The 17,694-nt window shown below is 50.1% G+C and overlaps 1 protein-coding gene across 1 annotated transcript; it reads right to left on the bottom strand.

The window, feature by feature from the left end:
* Positions 1-1,443: 1,443 nt before the first annotated feature.
* POLR3H (RNA polymerase III subunit H) lies at positions 1,444-7,175 on the bottom strand (the record flags this gene model as incomplete). Its single annotated transcript, XM_082013031.1, has 6 exons — positions 1,444-1,497; positions 2,150-2,357; positions 2,990-3,053; positions 4,032-4,118; positions 5,783-5,879; positions 7,065-7,175. 6 exons carry the CDS (start codon positions 7,173-7,175, stop codon positions 1,444-1,446), a joined length of 621 nt encoding a protein of 206 aa, XP_081869157.1.
* Positions 7,176-17,694: the final 10,519 nt, after the last annotated feature.

Genomic DNA, 17,694 nt, shown 5'->3' with positions numbered 1-17,694 from the left:
ACAGACCATGTGGAAGCCCATCTGGCTGTTGAGGCTCTAACTGGCTTCACCTGAATTTCCACCTACACAAACAGCTGGCACTGTTCTGCAAACAAACAGTTGCCACCCTGTCTAGATGATTGCATGCCTGAGCACTACTGCTCTATAGTTCCGTAGGCTTATTGTCTGAGCAGATGGACCTCTGTTACTATGCAAACCTAAAGAATTCTTAGGCTCCATTTTAATTAGGGCAATGCACCAGGAATAACAGTTCAGAATTAAGGGGTTCCAACGATGCTGCAGGGAGGGTGCTGGTGACTCAGGCTTTGTTTGCACAGTTGGAGGTTAAGCAGACCCACTATCCCAGGGAATTACAGCCCCTTCCTGCCAAGTGTGGCTGGCTTTGTAATTATGTGCAACATCACTCTCTTGGCGACAGGCCCTGCATAGATTTTTACACGCTATTTTGTTCCCCCTTTCCTTTTACTGCTGTCAGGGAGGGTGATGGCAATTGTTTGTTATTGGCTGTTAGAGCAGAGCAAAGCATTGGTCTCAACACTGCCTTGAAATCCAAGTAGCTAAACTGCAGGAGGCAAGTTTTTTTTCTTCCTGCTAGGCAGGAAGCTAGTAGTTTCCCCACAAATTGTACAGGAAGGCAGGCTGTGTGGTTTTTACTGTTTGTTCCATTTCTGGTATTAACACACCCCCACAAACAATATTTAGCTTGCTCAAAGCAGCCCTGGTCCATTTCAGTTCCTAATTATGTATTTTCAGTCAAACTCCTGCAAAGCCCACCCAATAAAGTATTTCCACTCAGCACAACAAGCAGCCTGTAGCTTTCCACCATGGTCATCTTCACAGAGCCTAAGTTACTTTTGGGTAAACTACTGTCACTCCAGTTTTTTGGCTGACTTCATCCATGGGTTAAGTTCCCATTCTTAGCAGAACATTACCACACCTTTGCTGCCCTCCCAGCAGCAGCATTTTCCAGGTCACCAGCGTACCACACCTCTATCAACTGTCTTTTGCTGTTTCTTTTCCATTTCCTGTCAAAAGAAGGGCACTTTTCTACCCCTTTGAGATCAAGCTCTCAGCCCAAGGAAGCAATAGTTCTTGACAGGCATTGTCCCCTGCTTTCACTCACTGAAGTCAACTCCCTTCTTAATTCAGGCAAGTAAAGACCTCCCCAGTTTTCCCTCCAAGGCAGGAGACCAAAGCTCCAGCTGAGTTTGTTGTTGCTGCATTCAAGGCTTTTTGTGCCTGTAAATTCACTTCTATGGATCAGCGAAGACATTTCTTGAAAGCAACTGTCTCTCTCTGGCAGGCTGGAAGCTGAAGGGGAAGCAGAGAATGGCAGGTCTAATTTTTCATTCAGCTTCTGAGGAGCAGTGAGCACCAGCAGGATCCCATAATCCCCCAAACATCCACCGGAAAGACTTTCTGCAGAGCAGGCTCTGTTTGCAGCTAACTGTTTGTCCACCACGACAGGAGGCCCAGGCCTGGCTCACTGATGGATCCCTGTTCACAGAAGAAGAGAGTGTGCAATTGTAAACTGCAGACATAATACAGGAGTAATGCATACAAATATAAAATCTCTCCCCCTGGAGTTACGGATGAGGTATTCACTTTTTTTCCTATCAGCGCTTGCCCAGCACTTGCCCAGATGCCTTTAAACCTTGTCAACACTACACAAAATGTTCAACAGTTGAAAAATCAAGCACTTGCCTGTTCCACCTCCCGACTGTCCCAGCACACCACAGCTGTCATTGGTTTAGATCCATCTGTCTCTTGCACTGTACTCAGGTGGGTCTTACACCAAAACACAGCATGAGACAGACTGTTTACAGCTGCCGTGTAAACCTCGACGTGGTTCTCCCAGCTCTGTACTCCTCATATGCTCAACTCCTACCTGCAGAGCTTGCATCCACAGTCCGCTTTAAATCAGCCTCCCTGGGGAGGCTCCATCAACCACCACAAAGTGTTCCAATGAAAACACACAGCAAACACAGGGTGACCACAAGAACAATCTCATTTTTCCTCTTTTCCACTCCGTTCATTTTGTGACTCTGCTTCATGGTCAGCTTAAAGCAATCAGTTCCTTGGGAAAGGGAACACAGAATAGAATAAACTACAATGTGCACAAAGCTGTATGAATTATGCACATAGTTACCACAAGAGTGTAGGGCGCCTCTTTCTTCTGGACTTCTTCTGTGGCATTTGAAGTGGAAGCCTCTGCAGAGCTCGGACCTGTCGGTGATGTATCAACAAATGTTTCGTCCACGACCCGGAAGCGGATCTCCTCCCCAATGTCCATATACAAGTCATGGGCCCCTTCTTCCGTCTCATATTCCCATACCCACACCTGCTCTGCTTCATCGCTGGCCACTCCAAGGGTTAAGGATAGAAACAATCAGTTTCCGGCCTGACAGATCACTTTCTGACAAGTTCTGAGAACAGACTCAATTCAAAGCCTTTTCACAATTATTTCTCAAACTGCAATGCACCATCCTAGGTCACCACCTGTGCAGCCCAGGACCCCAACCTTGTTTCTCATTTTCCTGCTTCAAGGTGTATGCTGCAGGGCAGAGTTGGGGTTACCCCCACCCCCAAAAATAAACAACAACAAAGACCCCCAAAGAAGCAAACTCCCTCAAACCCAAGATGACCTCGCCTACCATAATTAGACACACCATGTACCTAGACATTACACGATGTGGTAAAACCTGTGTTCTGTCTTCAGCAGTGGCCAAGACTAGAGGCAGGGATTACAACGCGGTTGTTCAGGGGACACTGCCATTCATTTCTATCAGCAGGCACAATGGTCCTGCAAAACCTAATAAGCGTGAGGCCTGTCTAGCTGTGATAACAGTCTGCGGGACTTGCCCAACACAACGGCTTAGCTTCTGCCAGTGAGCACCTTCATTGTTGCAGTAGTGAATGCCTGTTGGGCCAGCACTGCACAATCTTTTGAAATGAAGTAGTAAAGTTATCAAAGGTGATCAAAGGATACAACTTAGCTGGCTGCTGTAGGGATTCTGGTGGGATGACAATATCATCAAAGAATCCAATAGAAACTGTGGAGAAAAGAATTTGATTAAGACCGAAACGATTCTTTGCAAATGATGTACCACAGCAATTCCCAAAATGCATTTTTAGACTTATTCTCCTTCCTCTTTCAGGAAGGACATCTGAGATCATGCAGGAATTATTCTTTGAGCCACAACGCTCAATTTCAGTTGGCAGCAAAGCAACCACCCAGCTGAAAGTACATACAGCAACAGAGGGCACAGTCTTCATGCCCACTGGGAAAGGAAAATGCTGTTTGGAGCAGAATTGGAAATGAAAGCATTCCAAGAAATGAGTCAGATGCTATAGAGGTCTGTGGCAGAAAAGAGCTTAGAAATCACAGATGTAACATGTTAAATAAAGACCAATATAAAGTTAGCCCCCACCTCCCCCTTGAGCTTTCATGATGTTGAATTTTATCAGAGAGTGGACATGCCCAAATTCAGCAACAAATGCACCCAAGATAATCTTATCGTCCCCACTTAACAACTGAGCAGAGGAGCTCACTTGCATGGAAGACTCCTACAAGAAAGGAAGCAACCATGAATCCAACAGCACTTTGGGCTCACAAAGACGTTTCCCTGCCATGTTTTCAGGTACAGGAAACGATTATGAATTTGCACAGAACTACAGGGAAGACATATCAGACCAACACAAGCCGATACTACCACTTTAAAAAAAAAAACAAGTTCTGTTAACTGAAGCGAGAAAATTAATCCAGTCTACACTCCAGATGGGCTTGCCTGTTATTCTTGGGCATGCACATGAATGACAGAAGGAAAGCAGAGCGCAGACAAAACCATCAAGGGCAGGGGAAGCTGCCAGGCTCAAACTACCAACCACTCTCAGGTCAGAGCAGCGCTAGAGGCCAGTAATAGTCTTTACCCAGCCTACACACAGCACTATACAACCTGAAATCACAGCATCTCAAAAGACCCAAGAGCCCTGCAGCTCGTGTGTCCCTAACATCAGAAGTTGCGGTTTACCATGAACACCATCCTGACTGCAGCTTTTAATCTGTCCAATCAGAATCTCATCCAGGAAGGGATGGAAGACCACGTAGCGGAAATGCACTTAAAAGAAAACAGATCATTAATGTTATGTCCATGTTAGTGAACTATACTCCTTCCACAGGGAGTAAAGGCATCCACTAAAACAAAACCCCACATCCTATATGCCCTCTAAAATGCTTATCTGATTTCTTTTACAATTTCCTTACAGGCACTGATTAGATAGAAAAATGGGAAAAAGAGTTATGATTCCTAACTGTTTTGTACCAATTCTGACAGCAGTTGATCAGCAGTGTCCTGTTCTCTGCTCTTCAACCCTGCAGGAGTTTAAGTTCACAGAATGAAACTGTAAGATGAATAACATAGAGCAGGGCCTCTGCTTAAGTTACGATGTAAGCATTCCTGCACAATGCTTCAAGGCCAAGAGTATCAGTTGAAATTATACTTTCTCGTAATACTTCTGCTCCTTTTATTTTTGTCAGCAATGCTGTATTTTCTTTAAATGAAATATTTGATATCAAATATTATCAGAGTAAATAAGATTTTCCAACATAACTAGATTTTTTATCCAGGTTAAATAAAATGTTTCTAACTAAGCATTTTGCATTTATAATTACAAGAATGCTATATTAAGACAATCTTAGCCAAACAATGCTTATGAGCAATTTAATATCATTTTAGCCATCCATACTCGGTGCTCCTCTTTTACATAAAATCAGGCGGTACATTAAAGGAAGAGTTATTACCAGACACAGCAGGATTTATCAAAGTGCTACAGCAGATTCTGAAAGCAAACTTTTTTCCAAGCTCAGAGAGAATATAGTCTCTTGTTTCAGATCAAGGAGTAATTCAAAGTTAAGAAGCTAAATAGAGATTAAAGCAAGTGGGAAAGCCTGCCATCCTCCTTCAGTGTTAGAGTAGCTTTTACTTGCAGGGAGCGAGTTCTATTGGAGTTAAAATTTAGACAAGGGGAACCACATACAGTCAGTCCAGTTCCCTTCTAATAGAAAACATTTCATTTGCTCAAGCTACACTTCCACATTGAAAACTGAAACTCGAAAAATGCAAATGCATCTCTTTCCAGTTTAAAGAAACTCATTTTAACTTAAACAAATGTATGAAATTTGCTTTTATGCATTTACTTCCAGTTTTTACTCGGATTTGCCAAAAGTCAAAGTAAAGAAATCAGTCCTTTCTTATTTAAAAAAAGTCACCAGAAATGTATGCTGAACCAGATCTGTCTAAGTTTCAAACAAAAATATAGGAAAACTTCCAGCTAGGAATACAGCATCAAATGCTGTGCAAACGTTTTATGTAGAAACGGGTTTCAGCATTCTAGGCATAGGAAAATAAGCTTCAAAAAGAAAAAATACTAGAGAAACACCTAACAATTAATACAAATTATTTTCTATGTGCAGATTTGCAATAATTTAAATTAAAATTAACCCCTTCCTTAGTCCACACCTATGGCTCTAACTGTGGAACAGAGATGGACTGCTGGAGAAGGCAAAGATGACTGGCTATTTAAAGCTGCGCTTGTACCCAAAAAATGCAAAGAAAAGAAGAGACTTTTGCTATGTTCCTCTTGCCCTCCTAATAAGAACAGAATTAAGGCTATGAACTTCAGTAAGTTCCTTTAAACCTACTTTCCCTAACAATTGAACTCAGTTTACATTTCCAGATCACTAACCTTCTGTAAAACCATATGACTGAGGACAAGCATATACCTTTAGTATGTGATGCGCCATCTCCAGGGAAAATGTATGAATCTTCCAGCTTTGTGATATCGTACAGACAGATGCAGAGGCCGACATTGTATACAACCTGCTCGAAGAAAAAAATAATTAAAAAGCAATAAATCAAGCAAAAGATCAAATTTATGCACTACATACACCTTTTCAAAAGAAGGCAACAGAATGGCGGCAAGATGTTTTGGTACACTCCCTTCAACAGCCCCAGCCCTAACCACATTGCATTGTAAGGGAACCCCCAACTTATTCAGGCATTATGGGACCATGTGTTTTCATTGGCACTGGAAAGAGCACTGCTGCAAACAGAAACCCTTGAGGTAACTGTCTTCAGTGAGAGAACTTGACCTGCCAAGATAGTAAACAGTTGCCCACAGACATCATTCACCAGCCCCACAGCTTATCTAAAGGCTAAATGTACTTTTCGCTATAGTTACTCTCAGAAGCCTCTAGGCTTGCCTTTGTCTATCAGCTCTGGGGAGAGATGAGAACTCTTGGTTTCTCTGCTACTTCTAGGATGGCTTACACAGCCTACAGAATTTGAGGCACCTACCAGTCATCAGTGGATGAGGAACAGTTTTGCTTTTCATAACCTGTCTGTATAATCTGCCGTTCACAACCCTTGATCACTTCAGGTTGCTCTTTTGAGCTCCATTCACAAGCTGCATTTTGAGTTTTGCACCTGCCTCACACTGAAAGCTGTATGCTTAACACAGTCCCAGGGCCTGCACAAGGAAACTGCGTCCTCCTGGCCTATGACATAATACTTTTTTATATCCTGCACCGAAGACCAACTTCTTACTGACACACTGTATTTCAAGTACTGAGTAAGCACAGATCAAGTCAGCTATTAACACCTTCGTTTATCTTCCAGTATTACCGTTCTACATTTGTTCATGTTGTCTTTTAAAAATTCCCCCCACTGGATGGATCAGTTTGCATCTGTTCTTCAGACTGTAGTTCAGATTGTTACTCTACACACAAACCAGCAGTTACTCTCACTTCTCTTCCATGCTTCTCTGCCCCATCTGGCATCTCAGTATCTTCCCGTTACAGCATTAGCCATTAGAAAAAAGTTTTTGATATGATACATGGCTGTCTCTTTGTTTACAGTCTCCGATATTTCAGTCTCTGGGGATGGCCTTCACATCTAAACTATTCCAATACCTCACCCACACATCTCAGTAGGAACAAATAAAAGGAAGAAATGCTCAGGGATGTTATGACGCCTGCATCAACCTATACATGACCCACGCTTTACCTTATTGGCCAATTTCTTGTTTAGCTCTTCCGCTATGGATTCATTCAGTTTCCTTTCAAACTGCCAGGGAGGAATTCTTACTGTGTCAGTCATTTCTACCAGGACAAACATGGTGGCAAGGGAGAGCCTCTGAGGAGAGAGAGAGACAAGACACCAACAGCCTCAGGAACCAGAGCACTGCAGGGGCAACTAAGACCCCCAACAACTCATGCGGGTCGGGCCTAGGAAACCACCCCAACGTCTTGCACAGATCTTAGTGGAGCAGCATCCTGGCTACGCCAAAAGGGGGTGGGGGTGCTGAAGGCGGCCACCCAACGGCCACTGGGGACGGGAGGGGGAAGGACGGAGAGACCGAAGGCGGCCACGCAACCGCTGTCGGGGGTGGGCAGCCAGGCAGCCGCCGCTGTAGGGAGCGGGGGGAGCGCAGCTGCACGGCTCGGCAGCCGGGAGGAGTGGGGCTTGCAGTGGGCAGACCGGCAGCAGGAGAGCCCGCCCGGCCCCGTCGGGGCTGCAGTCGCTCCCTCACCCACCTGCCGCACGCAGAGACGCACCGCGCGCTCCCCAGCCTCATGGCACTTCCGGCGCCTCAGCCAATCGCCCTTGGCGGGCGGGCCCACGCCTTGATTGACGCTGGGCGGAGCGTCACGGGAGGTGGGGGCGGAGCCCCGTCGCGCCCCGCCCCGCTGCACGACGGCCATTTTGTCCCTCCTTAGTGCGGGGCGGAGTCCCGGCCCGCTGTCTGCGTTACCGGTGCGGGGCCGGGCCTGGCCGACCTGGGCTGCGTTGGTTTCTGGTGGCCCTCGTGAGTGCGGTGGTTTGGGTCAATATAAACGTAGAACAGAACTCAGAAACGGGGCGCCCTGCGTAGGGCTGCTCTGTACCTGTCCTTCCCCTGCCTCGGGTATCCCCTCAGGCTGTCCCCTGGGCAGTGGTTGCCATGCCGCGCCGCAGCTATTGTTTCACCTGAAACAATCCACAGTTGCAGTGATTGTCATTCCACTTACCGTTTTTGTAAGCTTCAATCCTGACAGGATGGCAGAGTTCAAAGTTTGTGTCTATCTGAGAGCCATACTGAGCTATCTGCCTACCTATACAGCAAAACTGGGTGGCTTTATAGACCCCTTACACCTGGAAGGCATTCTTCATAGTGCTGACTGGCCAATACTTAGGTCAAGGTTATTATAAGGTACAAATAGGCATCATGTAGAGCTGGAATAGTTTATTCTGGCTGTTAATTACAAAAAAAAACCATCCCCATGGTACGATTTTGCAGGCCTTGGTGCATTCTGCAGTGAGATAAGCAGCATGAGGGAGGCTGGAAAATGAGGGGGTGTGCTAATGTCTGAAATTTGTTGGGAAAAATGAAAGAAGGTTGTTTGAAGTGTGTTTAAAAAAAGATTTGCCAGGAAAGCCAAACATCTCTGGCTGACAGTCAAAACTGCACTGTCAGCGTAGTGGCTTTGATGCAAATGCTAAGTATGTCATTCCCTGCACCCCCCAGCAGCATATAGTGGGACAGTAATGAGTGTTTTAGATAAGAAATCATTAAAAGTTGAGCTGTCTTGGAGCAGGAAGGGGAAAATGAGGTTGCAAATACCATGGCTAGGCCTCATTAACAAGATACCTACCTTGGCCAAGGAGCTTCTGATCTCTTTGCAATTACTCCTGTTTCACCAGGGTTGTTTTTTTGTTTTTTTTTTAAAAAAACATGGCTGGTCTGCACATGTTTGGTGTGCTTGTATTAATTAGGGGGCCCAGGAACAAGTTTTCCCCTGTCATCTGAGAAAAGCAGCATTTTTCCTGGAGCAGCATCTACCATCTCAGCAAGGAGCTCTGCTGCCAACAGAGCAGATACTACTCAGAACACCTCAATCCAATTCCCCAGTGTTTCTTGCTCTTCTCGTCCTACTTCAGGGAGCCTTACAAAGACTCCTTTCTGCTGTGCTACAGTCGCGACTGCGGTAATCTTGGTGCAGCACAGTTTTGCTGGCACACGTGCCTGGCCTCACACAGGTCTGGCAGTGCAAAGTTTGACCTTTAGCTGGAGTGCAGTTTTGTGGGTATCTGTAGCTACTTTTTCAGAAGAGAGAATAGTTCCTGACCCTGCCTCTCTAATGATGGCAGAGGAAGAAATAGCCTTGTTATCACATGAGGAGGTAGAAGTTAGACGCTGTTGATGTTGGCAAGGTGATCACTCTGGATGCATTTGTATGTAAGAACTGTAAGGTTAAACAGGGGCAGGGGTTCAGGGGAACAGTAGGCTGAATACCTGGGAGAACATGGGAGATGGAGAGAAGTGCATTTGGACAGAGTCATGTCATGCTTCCATTTCTGGCCCATCCTTGAGCTAACATTTTTCATGCTTCCAGTAGTCATGCCACATCAGGGGCTATTGGATGCCCAATACGAAGCAGGTGTCTCTCCCTTCAGCCTGATCCACAGACTCCAAAAATCAGCTGTGTGAGCAGGGGGGCTGCGAGGCCTCGCTTCGTACTGGCTTGCGTCTTATGGTTGGGTCTTTGGTGTCTCATAAAGTGTAGGCACCAAGCCAGCTCTTCTAGGGTGAGGACATGCAGAATAGCTCTCTCCTGTATCAGCTCTGTGATTGATTGCCAACAAGGGCTGAATGCTCCAGGCTGTTGCTCGGTAAGGATGACAGGATCCCTCTTCCCTGTGCAGCTACGTATTTTGGTGAAACTTGCAGGTGCTTTGATACTACTCTGAGGAAATGGAATTGAAATGTGTGGAGAGAAAGCTGGCAATGGCAGAGTGGGATGAGCTTCACTGCCTTAGATGCCAGGCTACAAACACCACCAGAGCCGAGTCTGACTGGCAATTTCTCAGACTCCACCAGTAACATCACAGGCTGTGGGATATGATTTCCAGATTCCCTGCAGGTAACCCCTCCGATCCCAAGCTAGTGTGTGCCTGGACCTTTGTATAGGTGGTGGACATTGCTCTGTTACCACCTAGGTTTTCTCCCTGGAGGAATTCTGTATTTCATAAGCACCGTCTCTGATGTAAAAATATAAACCAAAGACAAACTTTGCTCTGTAAAATATGGATGTTGTCTTAGCTATTGATAGTGCTCAGAGTTACGCTATATTTAACGCTGCAGCTAAGGTATCTTGATGTTGGAGATTGTGTGAACAGCCTCATTTTGCTGACTGGTCCTTTTTTGTCCCGATAGTACTGATGCAATGAATATCCACAAATTCGCAGCACCTGTGCACACCTTTTCATACTTAACCATAAAGTCTCTAGAGTCTCCCTCAGCAGTATTGGGGCTTTTCCAACATTTGGGAGCATGGTTCTCAGTTGCTGGTTTTTTTGAAGCTTCAGCTGCTGGAATCCTGGGATTTCACAGAGGTCTTTCTGCCACTCCGAGAAAATCCCAGATATTTCTCATTCTCGCTATTGTACAAGAAAACTGGAAAATACTATTTGAAGTTACCTGAAGGCTCAGAAACTGGGAGGAAAATGAAAGGAACCCCTAAATTATTTTGTTTAAGACCTCCTCTGCCCCCACATCCCCATGGCTGTTGGGGAAAACTGGCTCAGGGTCACTGTAGGAGGTGAGTGGTAATTTGCATCTAGACTGTTTTGGCCCTCCTTTGGTTGACTCCAAAGGAATTATGTATCTTCTCACATACAAAGTCCGCCACGCTTCTGCCTTTGCTTCTGTCTCTGCAGGCATCTCTAGCACCCCCACTCCCACTCCTGATTGATCAAAGCTTCCCCTCTTCTCCTTTTATAATTTTTGCATGCTTTAGACTCTCTGCCTCCTCTGCTGCAGCACATGCCCAGAGTCACCTTCCAGTCAAACGTACTTCAAGTTCCCTGTGCCTCTTCTGTCAAGAGCCTTTAGTGACTACGCAGGAGAGTCAGGTTCTGATGCTCGTCTCCTCTGTTCAGTTTTTATGGTTTAACACGTGCAGCTGGGCACAGGGCTAACCCTGGTGTACCACAAATCAGGTGGGGAAGTACAGGTATTTATGATATTCAATGTACAAATGTTAAATGAATGCCTGGGGAAGAGGAGGGCATGCCCGTACCACATGTCCCCAGCATTATTCTGGCCTCCAGCTGTTTCCAGCTCAAGGCCCTTCTGGGCTGGATGTGTTGAGCTGTCCCTCAGGAGAAGATGGGCCATTTCAGGAGAAACTCGGAGTGGAAACACAGAGCTGGCTGTGTTTCACCTTCCCTTCTTTCACAAGGTTTTGAAGGGCAGACTGGGGAGATAAGCCTTGTGGTGTCTGTAGGGGGTGAATGGGGCTTTTGTTTTGTCACAGAAAACTGCTTGAAAAGCCACAAGCAGACTGTGACGAGCAATGGCAGAAACCACCGGCACTTGGGGTTTCAGTGCTTCTTGGTGGTCTTGCCGTGGGCTGCGTCTCGTCTGTCCACAGGGCTTTTTTCTGCACTGTAGTTCATTGACAGGAGAGACACAACTGCTTGGCCATTCAGTCCCTCTGCCAAAGCCCCTGGGACAGCCACCGATCAACACCCAGCTACCTGCATGGATGGATGGATACAGCCAGGTGAAGCAGTCAAGACCCTGTCTCCCAACTCTGCATCGTGCCTTGCGACTTCCCCCACAGCTCATGCTCCACCCTGCAGCCCTGGGGGTCATCAGTGGAACATGTCCGGTTCCATCATGTTCAGCTACCTAGGAGAGAAAGGAGTCAAGGAAAGAGTCACATTTAAGAAACCAAAACCAACCTACAACCACCCTGCATCACAAGGTGCCCGTGACAGCACTGATGCTGCACCACGGTTGTTCTGGTTTCTCATAAATTTTGTTCCAGGATCTCAGGGACCTGTGTAGTAATGTGGTGCTGTGGTCCACCCTTCTGCTCCAAAATGAGGCCAATATCACCTAAACTCCCCCCAAAGGATGCCTACCCAGCCTGTTCTTTAAAACCTCCAGTGATGGAGACTCCGGTGCTTCCCCAGGCAATCTAATTGAGTAATTAACTGTCTGTTCTATTAGAAAGCATTTCCTAATGTCTAGCATCAATCTTGCTCCTTGCAATTTAAACCCCATTACTCCTTGCCCTATTCCCCAGCGGATGCAGCAAACGATTGATTCCCCTCCTCGTCGCATCGCTCTGCGCCCTCAAGAGAGAAGGTCTCAGGCCCATTTATGCCGTTGCCTCTGCCCGCGGAGATGGCTCTCCTGAGCATGGTCACACTGACAAAAGGAAAAACTGGAAAGATCTTCTGGCGCTGGGGGGTTGGCGTAGTGCACTGCTAGAAATGAAATCCTTAGAAAGCACCTGGGTTTGCGATGCCTGTGAGCCTGGAGCAGGGGAGCGGGATGGTGGGGTGGATTTGTGATTTGTGGCATGTGCCTCCTGTGCTCCCCTGCTGTTCCGGGGGTGACAGGCTTGGGCAGGCAGGGAGAGCAGCTGCAGCAGCATCAGTGGGACTTGGGGTGATGGGGGAAGAGGTTTGACCTGTTGTGGGGGACCCCTCCTGGTCCAGACCTGGCCTCCTGGCACCATCTCCCCCTCTGCTGCCTTCCTAGACCCCCGCTCCCCGTCCTGCTGTCCCAGCAGCTCGTGGGACTGCCCCATCGCATCCAGCTGTGCCACCAATGCACGTCACTTTGCGTAACCGGAGCAATGCAGCCCCCTGGGGCCGACCCTCGGCCCCTCCAGCTCCCTGTACAGACTTGCTCCTTTAAGCCTGGCTCAGAAATGACCAGGCTGATCCCTCCCACCTGCCTGCTCCCCCTGGCCTGGCCCTGACGTCAGGGGAAGGCGTGTGGATGCGTGTGTGTGCGAGGCGCACATCATACACACATCAGATACCGCAGATCCATCAGCAAGCAGCCGGCAGGCAGGCAGCCAGCCGGAGAAAGCCCCCCAGAGCCGGGCTGTAGGCGAGACCGCTGCTCCTCGCAAGGTCGCAGAGGAGCCTTCGGCCCCGCCGAGCACCGATGCTTTGCAGAGCGCGGCTCCAGGGAGCCCATCACTGCTGAGGAGGTAAGGAGAGGCACAATGGCCATCTAGCTTGCCTGGGCTATTGTAGCTGGAGGTTAAACTTCACGCACCGCCTTTTTTCTTTGAAAAGAAAAAGCTGCTTTTTCCTTTTGACGGCAGAGAGGTGCGAGGGTGAAGCGCAACTTCCCTCCTCCGGTTTGGTTATTCCCCACCAGCCTCAGGAACAATAACTCCTCTGGGGGTGGTGGCGGCGGTGTTGCGTGTCTGCTTTGGCTGGGGGGCAAATAGCCGGCGCTTTGCCACAGAGGGCTGAGACCAGTTGGGACCCAGCTCTCTGATTGCTGTGGGGGGGGGAAGGCGATGTGTAAAAAATCTGTCTTATTAAAGCGGGCTGATAGTGATGGGGGCTTGAATTGGGATTTCTTTGGGACTGGCTACACTATTCATTCCTACAGACAGCAAGTTAGATCCACAAAGGAGGAAGGAAGGACACAGATGAGGACATTTGCACCAGGTGTTTGAACAGACACTATTCTAATTAAAAAAAAAACAACAAACACAACATAACAACCAAATCCCACAAACGGGGTATTTGGGAGTGATGATTATGCATATATGCTTAAAAGGTAAATCAAGCCTCCATGATGGCCTCTCCCTTTGCTTCCCCTTTGCATCTGGCAACCTGCTTGCTCTCCCCCATGGCCTCCCCGAGAACTGGGCAGCCCAGCACTGACTAAGGGAGCTTTTTATAATCAATCCATAAAGGTGACATTCATATTTTAGCGCTAAGCAGGCTGTATCGTAGGCGAGACTATCTCAGCAAAGATGCCTGGAGTTGTGAGCGTGATTGGCTTAGCTGGGGAGGGGATGCTGTCAGTGTGTATTCCCCAAAAACCGCCTAGTTCATTTTTCCTATAGTAATTTGTCTCAGCAAAACGGTTTTTAACATGCTGGGTAGGCCAGGAAATTGCTTTGCTTGGTATTTAACTCTTAACGGCACTATCTGATAACCAAAAAAGGGAGCTGGGGGGGAGCTGAGAGGCTTTCATTAGCATCGGACAGAGACAGCATTTATAAAAACCTGCCAGACGCCGAGGCTGCGAGCCTCCTCCGAGGAAGGGAGGATGGAGAAACGTAGCCCAGCGAGTGCTGTGGTGGCCCTGCTTGTGGTAACCACTGCCTGGAGCCATCCCGGTTCCCCAGCTGGTTCCTGCCCTTCACGGCAGCCCCCCGGGGGATGCTCATTCGGGATCTCTGCTGGCCACCACGTTGGTGGTGGGTCCCTCGACGCGTGAATGTGCCAAGCAGCTGAAAAATGGGATTTTTGTTTTTGTATCAAGCTCTGGGGACACGCTCCCACGTCTGGAGGGGTGTAGCTCTTCTCTGTTTCAGCCTGTGTCTAGACAGGCTGGGTCTGGGGGGGCATCAGCCTCCCTGAGGATGGCGGCAGGCCAGAACATCGCTTTCCCTGCTCCGCCGGCTGCAGAGATGGGGTGTCTTTTTGACATACAGAGACCTTTTTGCTACTGGGGTGGAAGGAGCGGGGAGGTGAACCTGACTCCTAAATGGGGGCCACTGGCAGTCACGAGGGATGGAGAAAACGTGATGGCGAGCGGCAGGGAAGAGCCCATGCAGGAGCTCGTTGGAAAAGGCAGCAGAGGGAAGATAACCTCCAGCTCCTCGGCAGAGGCAGCGGCGGCACTCAGGAGACCTGAGCATGGTGGCAGACCGCATCCGAGCCGGGGATTTGCAAAGGGATGCAGCTGCGTGAAAGGAAACGGCCCATAAAGGCGATGGCAGGCTGGCCGAAGGGTCACGTCCAGAGCCGGTGTGTGACAGCTGCCGGCAGAGCAGCCGCCTGTCTGTCTGTCCGTCCTGGGCAGCCCGGGGGTTCTGGCGGATGGGAAGGAGCACAAAGAAGCGCTGTGCAGGAGGGCCGACTCGCCGAGGGCGATTAAGCCAATTAAATATGTATTCCCCGCCTGGCTGAGGGATGCGTGAGGGGTTTTTCTTGCTGCCGCTAATGAATGGGGAGTGGCAGACAGAGACTGGTGCCTCTTCAAAAGGCTCCTTCCCCCCTTCTGGGGGACCTTGAAGGGCTGTTTAGTTAAACAAGGTCACAGTCAGCACCCAAGTCAATGTGTTTGGCTTTAAAGAGAGGGAGAGAGACAGTGATTTTATTTGATAAACCGCAGATCTTTCACTTGCTGGTGATGAATGGGGTACTTGGATCTCGAGATAAAAGCTGATGTGTCTACTGCCTGTCTGTCTTAATTGGCCTGGGTTTCCTGCCTTCGCCTGTGAGCGCTCCCGACTGTCAGCTCGGCTCGGAAGCCTGCCCTCCCAAAAATATAAAAGCAAAGCTGGCTGCCACTGCCAAAGGAAACCCTGTCACCAGAGGGCTCTGGGGTTTCGCTCTGAGATGGTGTTTTTGCGGCGGGGGGAAGGTGTTTTTTACAAAGAGCATCCTTCCAGGCAGCGCTGGGCTCGGTGCCGCTTACACACATCCGTGGCTCGGAGGGGACCCCCGGAGCAAAGGCACCAAAGGGAGACAGGGAGGAGTGAAGCGGAGGTCGGGCAGCGGTGGTGAATCGGAAGTTACGCTGGAAAGGCTTCCCATGCCCCGCGGCAGAGCCGCGCTGCTGCAGCCTCTGCTTGCCTCCTCAGGTGACCCCGATTTCCTCGCTGCACCGTATATACGTGCATGGGGTTGACATGGTGTCGTGGGTCGTGTCTGCCAAGCCGGGAGAGTCCCGGGGCGGGGAGGGGTGCTCTGGGCCCCGGCGGAGGTTAGCGTGACTGCTGGCGATGGAGGAGAGGGGGAAAATGCCTCCCGTCCCCCAGGTGACCCCTCCTTGTCGCCTGCTGGGGCTGCAGCGTGGAGAAATGGGGAGAGGATGGTGGGGTGGAGCACAGGGAGGGACGGAGAAGGACAGGAGAGGCTTTCCCTGCTCTCCAGCTGGGCTGGGAAGGGAGGAGACGCCAGTGAGGACATGCTCATGTCTCCCCTCTTCTCTCAGCCTGCTTTTGCCGTGAGTTTAATTTCCTCGGTCCCTTTGTTTGCTGCAGGGATTTAAATGAGGTGGGAGGCAGGATACGGCCCCGGAGCCCTGCGGTGCCAAAGCTCCCGCTCAGCCTCAGCCTCACCAGCAAAGCCGGGCATTCAGCCGCCGAGACCCAAAGCTGACCCATAAGTTTGGAGTGCTTGAGCTGGGCGTTGGAGAGGGGCAGAGTGTTGCTGGCCGTGAGAGCCAGCCTTGGCATGGTTGCAGGACGGGGTTCTCTGCTCCAGGCCCCGCTCCAAGCAGGAGTTCGGTGCAATGCCTCAGTTAGAGCAGGCTGCTCAGGGATGTGTCGGGTGGGGTTGCATACCCCCGAGGATGGGGATCCCACAGCCTTGCAGTGCCCTGTCCCCGGTGAGCTGCCGTCCCACGCCAGGGCTCTCCCCCACATCCCCATGGGCCAGCTGGAGCCCCCCATAGCACCTGCAGGCGATCACGACTGGCTTGATCTCCCATGAGGGGCAAGCTGAGCTCGTGGGGGCAAGTGGCAGCCCTGGGAGGGCATGCTCCGCTGCCGCCCTTGGGCTTCAGGAGCGCGCTGTCTGCCTCCTCTCCCCCAGCGATGCCCAGCATGCTCCTGCTCCCTGCCGCCGCTTGTCCCCCGAACCAGGGAGCCTTCCAGGTCACCCCAGCCTGGGCTCGCCCCACCGATGAACCTGGGGCAAACCCACTCTCAGTTGCCACTTCATCCATCCATGCCATTTTGTCCATGCAAGGCTCCCCCTCTTGCAGGCCCCTTCCCCTTTGCCTCTTACTTTTCTTTTGCCTCTGGGAAACTTCCATTTTTCCAGCCCCTTGTGGACCCGCTGGAGGAAGCTCTTTCTCCTGGTGCCAACCAACCTCCTCAGCATACTAATAGTTTTCTCCAAGCATCGTTATTCAGGTTAAATACCCTCCATTGTCCCTAATCTGGTGGGGGCACCAAAAGCCCTCGTCAGCGAAAGCGCACACAGAGAAGGCGCGCCGTGGTGAAGCCATTTTCATAGTGGCAGCTCCATGATGCGGCAGAGAACCAAAGGCCACTTCCCCCAAACCATCCTGCTCACCCAGCCCTGACACCTCCTGGGAAGGCGCCGGATCCTGCAGCGATGCCTGGGGATCACATCGCTTTTTGCTGCCCAAAAGTGGCCGGGCTGCTCGCCAGCACAGGCAGGGTACTCAGACGGGGGGACACAGATGGGAGCGGAGAAGCAGCTGGGTGGCTGACCTGGCTTTTGGGTGTCTCGCTTCGGTGCTCCCTGAGCCTCTCTGAGCTCCTCAGAGGTGCTGAGCCTGAGCCTGGGCCTGGGCGCAGGAGGTGCTGAGCCCGGCGGGCCGGGGGCCGAGCAGCCCCGGTGCGGGGTGGGCTGTGGAGCACAAGGCGGGCGCGTGTGCTCCAGAGGCTCCGTGGCAGAGAGGAGCCGCTAAAGCGCATGAAGGGTCTGGTGTGGGGGCGGGTGGGGAGCCAGCGAGGGGAGAGACGTTTCGGAGGGGTTCGCAGCTGCAGCTGGAAGTTGTATCGGAGGGCAGGAGGAAAGTGGTGGCTTCTGCCTTGGGGTGGGACGCTAGCATGGCCTCTGCTGCCTGGGCCTCGGGGTGAAGCTCTGCCGGGCTGCCAGGACGCTGGCTGAGGCGTGGGTG

Source organism: Phaethon aethereus, assembly GCF_964289735.1.
Source record: "Phaethon aethereus genome assembly, chromosome: 1".
Classification (NCBI taxonomy): domain Eukaryota; kingdom Metazoa; phylum Chordata; class Aves; order Phaethontiformes; family Phaethontidae; genus Phaethon; species Phaethon aethereus.
The sequence above is the reverse complement of the archived record's forward strand: the minus strand, read 5'-3'. Positions and strand labels throughout refer to the sequence as shown.